Source organism: Entamoeba histolytica, genomic scaffold, assembly GCF_000208925.1.
Source record: "Entamoeba histolytica HM-1:IMSS scf_1104750516891 genomic scaffold, whole genome shotgun sequence".
Classification (NCBI taxonomy): Eukaryota; Evosea; order Mastigamoebida; family Endamoebidae; genus Entamoeba; species Entamoeba histolytica.
In genome coordinates this window covers 49,768-59,019 of record NW_001914939.1, presented here as the reverse complement: position 1 = coordinate 59,019, position 9,252 = coordinate 49,768, and the positions used below count along the sequence as shown (strand labels likewise).

At 25.8% G+C, this 9,252-nt stretch overlaps 5 protein-coding genes across 5 annotated transcripts, besides 3 other annotated features; 2 read left to right on the top strand and 3 right to left on the bottom strand.

The window, feature by feature from the left end:
• Positions 1-6: 6 nt before the first annotated feature.
• Positions 7-633, bottom strand: EHI_040480 (mRNA cap guanine-N7 methyltransferase, putative; the record flags this gene model as incomplete). Its single annotated transcript, XM_001913701.1, has 1 exon — positions 7-633. The coding sequence occupies one exon, from the start codon at positions 631-633 to the stop codon at positions 7-9; it is 627 nt and encodes a 208-aa protein (XP_001913736.1).
• A 1,355-nt stretch (positions 634-1,988) lies between these two features.
• EHI_040470 (uncharacterized protein) lies at positions 1,989-3,926 on the bottom strand (the record flags this gene model as incomplete). The annotated part of the gene is made up of 1 exon (XM_644272.1): positions 1,989-3,926. One exon carries the CDS (start codon positions 3,924-3,926, stop codon positions 1,989-1,991), a length of 1,938 nt encoding a protein of 645 aa, XP_649364.1.
• Positions 3,927-4,097: 171 nt separating this feature from the next.
• Positions 4,098-4,469, top strand: EHI_040460 (cysteine protease inhibitor 2 (EhICP2); the record flags this gene model as incomplete). The annotated part of the gene is made up of 1 exon (XM_644271.1): positions 4,098-4,469. One exon carries the CDS (start codon positions 4,098-4,100, stop codon positions 4,467-4,469), a length of 372 nt encoding a protein of 123 aa, XP_649363.1.
• A 122-nt stretch (positions 4,470-4,591) lies between these two features.
• Positions 4,592-5,326, top strand: EHI_040450 (Rab family GTPase; the record flags this gene model as incomplete). Its single annotated transcript, XM_644270.2, has 2 exons — positions 4,592-5,049; positions 5,100-5,326. The coding sequence occupies 2 exons, from the start codon at positions 4,592-4,594 to the stop codon at positions 5,269-5,271; spliced, it is 630 nt and encodes a 209-aa protein (XP_649362.1). The 3' UTR covers positions 5,272-5,326.
• A 34-nt stretch (positions 5,327-5,360) lies between these two features.
• EHI_040440 (uncharacterized protein) lies at positions 5,361-8,162 on the bottom strand (the record flags this gene model as incomplete). Its single annotated transcript, XM_644269.1, has 2 exons — positions 5,361-7,615; positions 7,706-8,162. 2 exons carry the CDS (start codon positions 8,160-8,162, stop codon positions 5,361-5,363), a joined length of 2,712 nt encoding a protein of 903 aa, XP_649361.1.
• Positions 8,163-8,305: 143 nt separating this feature from the next.
• Positions 8,306-8,434: a repeat region.
• Positions 8,431-8,659: a repeat region.
• A 1-nt stretch (position 8,660) lies between these two features.
• Positions 8,661-9,184: a repeat region.
• Between the last annotated feature and the right edge of the window lie 68 nt (positions 9,185-9,252).

The window sequence follows — 9,252 nt, the reverse complement described above, 5'->3', positions numbered from 1 at the left end:
TTTAATTCAAAATAATATTTTTGCTCCATATGTAGGTATATTCTCTTTATCAAATTGTTCATCAAAACGAATAGTAAATAACTCATTACCAAATTTATTTCCTGGAACAGTACGTAATTTCTTTACTACTCTATATGCATTGACTGTTGTTCCAACAAATAATCCTCCTTTTCTTAAATATTTTGTTAAATTAAAAATTGCTTGATAAGCTCTTTCTTTTGTTTCAAAACTATAATGAATAGCAAATTGACATGAAACAGCTTCAAATGAACTATTGCTTGGTATTTTATTTAACAATTCTGAACTAAAACAATCTTCTTTAATTGTTTTCAAATTAAATCTAAATGCTGGCTCTCTTTCTTTATATCTTTTTTCTGCATCTTTTAATGACTCTCCTGAAATGTCACATGTTAATACACTCCTAACACTATTTTGATTAAATTTAATATAATCACCTCCTTTCCCTCCACAAAAATCTAATACTCTTGAATGTTCTGGAATATATTTTCTGATTAAACACGCTTTAACCCAATTATTATACCGTTTTAATGCTACAATTTCTGAGTATTTACGTTCTTGAACATTTCGTTGTTTCTTTGAATCATACCCTCGTTCAACATCTCTTCTATCCATTAATTTTATTTCCTTTTTTCTAGTTCCTTCTCTTTTTCTTTTTGTTGCTCATAATTCTTATTATATTTTATTCATTCTTCCATTATCTTTGTTCTTTCTTTTGTTTGTACTCTTTCTTTAATACATTTATTTCATTCTATTCTCTTAATAACACTTAGAACGTGTTATATTGGTTTGTTTTAATATAGTTCATTGATTTGTTTTATGCATTATTATGTATTAAATCTATTTCATTCAACACAAAAACTCTGTAAATACCAAAAATATAACCAATAATTAGTATAGTACTAATTATTTATTATCATAACTTTTCAAGTTATTAATTGTCTATAAACATCATAAAAATGTTATTTTCAAAGTTACTAAACTAACTTACTTGAAAGAATAGAAAAAAATAATAAAGGTGTATATTTCAAAGTAGGATTTATCCCAATAATTTAATTAATACAAAATTATTTTGTATTAAAAACTAAAGCTATTTTGTTGTTTTAATTTTACAATGAAAATGAGCATAAACTTCAAACCCCAACAATACGTAAATAATATTAAGAGTACTTTTTCTTTGACACTGGGGTTAATTTTAAATTTTTTTTTACACTTTGTTATTATATATTCAGTAATGCTTAATTGGCTACAAGTTAATTAAAAAAAAGTAATGACAATATTACTTCTGAATGATTTAAAATAATTGCAAAAAATGAATCAGAATGAATAATAAAGATTCTGAATAAAAGAAAGAAACACTACAAAAAGAGAATAAAGATTATTAAAAGAGTGTATCAAACAAACACTAAGTCATAAAAAAGTAAAAATTATTTGATATGGTGAAATAATATTTTATTGATTAATGTTACTGAATATTATGAATGTAATAATTAAAATAAATATGTGATGAAAATTAATACAAGTTATAAAGTCTATAAAAATAAATAATATTCCTATTTAAAAAATAAAAGTTTCAATATACAAAAGATGAGTATTAAGTATTGTAATACCTAATAATGTTATTTATTTCTTGGTAAAACAAAATAAGTGAGTTAAATTTTTTATAATATTATTCATAACTCTCATTTTAATTATATATCTATTTTTTGAATTTTCAATAATAATTCACCAAATAAATATCGTTTTTTTTTTGTTTTTATTTATAAAGAATCAAGTATTAGAATGATATTATATACAAAAATTAAAAATATCCAATATTTAATTATTTCTTTAATAAAATTATTTTTCTTATTCTTTAAATCCTTATTTTTCATTATCAACAAAATAATGTATTAATAAAGGAGAAGTAGAGAACAATGGGTTACAATTATTATAATTGTTTATCCCTTTTTAGAATTATTTTTATTGATTTAGCTATTATATAGTAATTCAGAAAATATTTGTCTATTATCAAATAGAAAAGGCTTTCTTCCTGAATTAATTTGAATGGGATGAAACTTTCCAAATGAAATTGCAACTGCTACATTTCTCCAAGGAATTTTAAATTTTTTCCAGAAACACCCATTAATTGTATAAAAGATTTCTTCATTAAAGCAGTCATATCCTATACCAATTATATTTGTCTGTCCTACTTTATTTCCATAAGCCAATCCTTGTGCAATTGTTTTATAAGTTGATTCTAAATAAACCTTTCCATCATCTGAATGAAAACCAATACTATTCTTTAACCAACCTAATTGAGAAGATATTGTACATTCATAATTTTCTTCATCAATACATCCAATAGAAATCCAACTATTACCAACAACAGTAATTTCAATATAACGGATTCCTTTTAAATGATATACCTCTCCTTGGATAGTACTAAACATCTGTTTTTTATAGTAATTAGCAAATGTTCCAAAGTCTCTTGAAACAATTAAATCATATTCTTCCATACTATTTTTATCTTTGATTCTTCTAATAGAATCTTCAATTACTTCAATATCATTTGAAAATGAAATAAATTTATTGAATGTAAATAAATGTTTGTTTTGATACTCTTTGATTGGTGGGAAATAAAAAGTATTAGAAAACTCATGATGGTTTGATTTAAGATTTAATAATTTAAGTATATTTGGAGAAAGATGAACTTCTGAACATGACTCGATATAAAAAGTGAAGATATTATCTTGTTCATGTTCAAAAGGAATAGTTAATCTTCTACTATTTACTAACTCTATTTTTTTCAATGACTTTATAAGATTAGTGAAATGAACACCACCACTATTAATGATTGTTAATTCTTCTAAACTACCATAACTACATTTATAAAAATTAAGGTGAAAAGAATTTATAATTCTAATTCTTTTCAATGACTTCATTTCACAATTTTGAAATGTTGATTCTTGACATGAACATAAGAACATTTGTTGAAGATTTTCTAGAGAAGATGAAATAATAATAAAATCAATTTGATTCATAAATAATTCTTTAATAAATCTTAAAGTTGGTTTAAATTTCCAATGAGTAGTTTTACTAGAATAATTAATATGAATAGTAGTAATATATGATGGAATATCCCATTTTGTTGTAGTAGTTATTTCTTCAAAAATCAATTCTTTTGGATACATTTTATTTAATAATTCATTCATTGAATTATCAACCAATCGTTTAAAAAGAATACAACAACCACCATCACAAATTACATTTTTATTCCATTGTTCATTTAATTCATAACTTATTCTTCTATACCATGAACGAGTAACTTGACTTTTAAATAATTCTTTTTTTGCATTATTATCAAAAATAATATAAAAATTTATTATTTGATTATCAGGAATAAGTGATTCTATTTTTTGAATCAATTCAATATTACTCTTCTTTAACTCAATTGCATTTCCATTTAAAGAATAAATTAATAATGTTGATGGTATTTTTATAAACTTTTCCCTTCCATAATTGGTATATCTTGAAAGAAAATATAATACTAATTCTAAATCCCCTTCCAAATAATTTAAATGAATGAAACTCTTATAATATTTTAATATTAAGTTATTCACATTTTTCATTTCATTTATCTGGTCTTCTTCAGTTCTTTTATACAATTTTAAATGAGTTACTTTTTTGAATATTTCAGATGCATTTAATTCATTTAACAATCCATTTTTAATAATTGGATAAAAATTAGGATTTCTTATTCTTTTAGTTTTCATTAAAAGTTCTATAGATGATATTGGTATATCACCGAAGTCAATTGTTTCTATTTGAAAATGATTTATAAGCCAACAAAGGTCATTGTCATTTCTAAATAATGGATTTACTCTTAGTGCAAATAATGTTGACAAACATTTTTTATTAATAATCATAAAATTTTCTAAATCATTTTTACTTTCAAAATAATGAATAACATTCAATAAAAAGGGAAGTTCAAGACAAACCATCATTTATTTTTTCTTTCTTATATTTTAAGTTTATTTTCTTTTTGTTATTCTTTTTTATAAAATAACTTTTAATTCAATAAAATTCTAAACTCAAAGATGAAACAATTTATCTTTTTTGCATTACTTTGCACTTCGACTTATGCTGCAATCCATATTTTAACTGAAAAAGAAGACCATGCTACTCTTCATATTTCTTTTAATGACTTAATCAAAATTCAACTTAGAACAAATCCATCAACAGGATATGCTTGGAATATTGAATACCCAACTGACACCTTTTCTTTAAGCCAAGACACAATTAAAGCAGAACCTCATCCTTCTGGAATGGTAGGTTTCCCAAGTATTCGAGAAATTCAATTAAAACCATTAAAAGTTGGAACAACAACTATTAAATTAGGTTATTCAAGACCATGGGAAAAAGGAAAAGAGCCATTAAGAAGTCTTACTTATTCTGTTGTAATAAGATGAATAATCTTTTTAAGTATAATTTAGTTTTTATTTTTTATTTTTTTTAATTATTTATATAAGAAATACACTTCTTAAAGATTCTTTATCTTTATTAGATAGAACTTAAAATATTTAAGTGTGATATGTCAAATTTAATGATAAGTATTGCTCTTTCTGGAGATGCGTTTGTTGGGAAAACTTGTTTTTTCAAGAGATTTTCTAGTGGTGAATTTAACCCAAATACTGCTTCTTCAATTGGTTGTGATGTAATTTGTAAAAAATTGATTTTAGATGGAAAACAATATAACGTCCAATTATGGGACACAGCAGGACAAGAAATGTTTCGTTCCACAACTGCAACTTATTTTAGAAATCGTCATTGTATTTTATTTATGTTTGATGTAACAAATAGTGAATCTTTTACACATATTGAGGATTGGATGGAAGTATTTTATGAGATTCAAAACGAAGATAAAAAGACATTATTAGTATTAGTTGGCAATAAAAATGATATGATTGCTGAAAGACAAGTATCACCAGAAGATGCAAAAGACTTTGCTAAAAGTCATAACATCAATTATTTTGAATGTAGTGCAAAAGAGTTTGTTCCAATCAATTTTTTTTTATTTACTTATTAAATTTACCATATAGAAATATAAACATTGATAATATCATTGAATTTGTTATTAGAGAATTACGTCTGCAAAGGATGTTAGTAGAAACCCTTCCAAAAGAAATAGAAAAGATTGACGAACCAATAGTACTTCAAAAAAATGATTCACATCAAATTGAAGAACAACAAAATGGCGGTGTGTGTTGTTAACTTTCAATTTTAGTTATGATATTAAAACCAAAAATAATTTAAAACAATTTTTTTTAATTTAAACCTCTTTTTCAATTAGTTACTTTCACTTAAACTAAAGTAGCATATCCAGAATTTTTACGTTTCATTTTAATGGCAATAATAGTAATAATCAGCACAATAACAAAAAGAACATAGAAAAGAACTCCAAAAATAATCCATCCAATCGGTGTTGTACTGTTATTGTAATCATCATCATCTTTATTGTTGTTATTGGAACCACTACTTTCTGTTGGTTTTTGAGAACTAGAACTACCATCATTGTCGTCATCATCATCGTCTGGAGAGTTCATATAAAATTCAACTCCAATAAATGCTTCGTCATTGAAGTTTTGAGGTCCAACAAAGATGAATTTACTTTGATTTGCTTCTAAATTGAAAGTAAGATAAGTACCATGAATGTCACAATTAGTAATTCCACTTACAGCAATATCTTCTAATTCTGTTGGATTAGACGTTTCTTTACTGTTTTGTTGAGTAACATAACATTCATTTGCAGTAACAATCAAAGAGTCAGACGTAGTACTAGGAGAACATGTTCTAACAGTTACACTAGTTTTTTTCATAACATTAATATGGAACCAACTACCTTTTGTAATTCCATATTCACTACCAAAATTAGTTTCTTTTGAATATCTATTTAATACTAAATATTCAGAATATCCATCTTCATATGGTAACTCAATTGCTTTATTACAAACAGAGTTTTTTGGTACTTCTTCAGTGAAAATAACAAATCTGTATTGCTTTAAATTCAAGGTTGATTTAGACTCAGAATAAATATTAAGATAATATTGTTGTTCCCCTTTCAATGAGACTGACATTGCTGCAGCTCCGTTAACACAGCCTTTTCCTTCTGAATTATAATCAATACATGAAGCACTCAAATCGCTATCACCAAAACATCCTGTTGTTATCTCAACACCTGTATCGATAATTGTCTTAGGGAAACATGTAGACACATCAACTTTTTGATCTTCTGGTAAAACAAATCGGTAAAAACTAGATGCGGCTGATTTAGATGAACATAATAATTGTGCAGCAGAATTATCAAATGAATGAATTGCAGTAAATGGAAGGGTAATAAACATAGCATCAGGACAATTATGATAATAATTTTCTTCTTCTGAAATAAATTGAACAATGAGACCTTTTTGTCCATAATCATTATTGGAATAAACAAATATGTATTGTGATTCTTTAGCAAATGACAAATGTGCTTCTCCTTGAATTAATTGTTCGCATTGTATAAGTCCACATTCATATGGAAATTCAATCCAAGCAATCTTTGATCGTGTAGCACTCATACCAAGGATTGTATACTTTTCATTAACAATGTCTGAACTACGTTTTAACAAATACCATAACCCTGCATCAGTCTTTGCAACAGAATGACATCCATGAATAGAAGTTTGAAGTCTTTTAACATCAGCAATCTCACTGTATTGTGTTGGTCTAATTAATTCACGTGCACTTTCACATGTGTCATGAGAACTAGCTTTTTCGTAAACAGAAAGAGTTATTTCACAATTACCAGTATTGCAGTATGCTTTAATATAATAGTTTTGTCCTTTTTCTGTTTTCTTTACAATATAATTATTTTCACCACATTCTCCATATTCACTTCCATCAAATGCACAATTCTCATCTTCACAATTATTAATTAATTCTACAGAAACTCCAATTGGTTTTAAACTAGAATCAAGTGACTTACATGTAGAAATAACTACCTCACTTCCTGTTCCTTCAAGTGTTAGATACACTGATTTATGTTCTTGTTCATCTAAACATGCACCTGCTTGTGTTGGCCATGCATCTGGAATATCAATAGTTCTTGTAAATGGAAGTAATTTAATTGGGAGTGATCTGGTACAAGTAGCTGGAATTGACTCAGATAAATAGTCAATAGAAATTTCAAACTGTCCTTCTTCACCAAGATTACCTCTAACCCCAATATAATACACTTCATTAACTTCTGTTTTAAAAGCAAGTATAGATGACTTTGATGATTTTCCACAACCATCATCTGCTTCTTTCATACATTTAGCATTAGTACAAACTAAATTATTTAACTCTTTAACAACAACAAGATGTGTATCAAAATTGGTGTAATAATTACAGGTATTAACAACTAAATATCTACCATCTCCTTTAATTTTATACCATAATGTAGGGTATGCTTGTTTATAACAAAGTGGTTTACTAGCAGGGACTTTACTCTTTAATAACAACCCTCTATCAACAAATCTTACTTGAGGAACTTCTTTTGCAACATTGCACTCAACATTAGGATTGTCTTCATGAGCTATTTTTGAATTAGTTTAATTTTTCTGTTTTACTATTTATTGAAATCGTAATGATGAATTTGGGATTTGTTTAAAAAAAGAAAACAAACAAGAAGTGATACTGAAAGAAACTACTCCTTGGTCATCTGGATTAACTAATTTTACAAGGATATAATAAGTAACTCCTTTTTTAATTTCAAAATCAATAACTGGAAAATCTGAAGCAAGACTACAACCATTATCTATTCCAGAAATTGTCTTAAAATTACTTGCAACACCATCTGAAGAACACCCCTCAAAAATAAGTATTTCAGATGGAATTACAGTAGAAGCATCACAGGTATTTATATTAATAACTGTATTGTCAAAGTCATCAGGAGCAGTTGCTTTATAATAAATACCATAAGCTGTTTGGGTTTGTCCATTTGCATCAATAATTTGTGAAACTGATGTATTTGATCCAAAACTTGCTTTTCCAAAATAAGTTGGCAAATTAAAGTTAATAGCATCTGTACAAGTAAATTGAGCGTTAACAAGACTAATGACTATTGTTAAGAAAACCAACATTATCAATTAATTTTCTTTTTTGAGATCATTTGATCTAATATTATTTATTAAATTTTTTCCTTTTGATTAGTTTTTTTTTCCTTTTTTCATATTTATTCATTTTTCATATTTTTTTTATTTTTAGGTTTTTTTCCAATGCAGGAAATCTAATGCGAGCATGCTAGAAATGAACTCTATTACACCAATAGAGCATATTGAAGAAACTGAAATAATCACTTCTCAGTATGAAGAAAATCCAATTGAGGATATATCTAATATTTGACCTTTTTTTTCCAATGCAGGAAATACAACATATTTTAATGCCATGGATATTGTGTAAAATCTTTGTGTATTGAAAAGAAAACCAAACAAGACATAGAAATTCAAAGTGATATAAAAGAATGAATGTCAATAGCAATAAATGGAATAACAATAATAATGGTAAAAGAAATACCAAGGAAAAAAGGATTAGAAAGAGGATAATACAAATAAAAACAAATAAAAAACAAGGTAAATACAATAAAAATTAGGTAATTAACTGGTAATAGATTTTCATATATTCTTTCTTGTTCAGCAAAGACTAATAACATTACTGAGCTGTTTAAAAAAGAGGAATCTTTTTCTTTAACTTATCATTTATGTTTTTCTTGCAAATTGAGAAAATCACTTCTTTGTTTTATTTTTTCCTATTAATTTCTTCTCATCCTTCTTCTGCTTATTCCTTCTTTTTAACCATTAGTTTATTTTCTGTCTTAATTTTAAACATTTTCTTTTTCTTTTTTTCTTTATTTTATGAATGAGAGAAGAGAGTATTTCATTCCCATTATATTATTATGTTTAATTTTCTTTTAGTCTTACCCACACTTTAGTACTTCCTTATATTACACCATGTAATATTCTATCATAATATCTTGCTCCACCCTTTGCAGTTTTACCTAATACATTTCTAATTCAAATACACTGTCATAAACAGATAATAACTGGGAGAGTCGATGCTTGAATTTGTATTAATATTTATGTGGTGTTTTAGATATGCCATCTTTAATCTTATAATATTATTTTATTAATACAATAAAATGGAAAATGAAAATATATTAATCTTGTTGTTTGA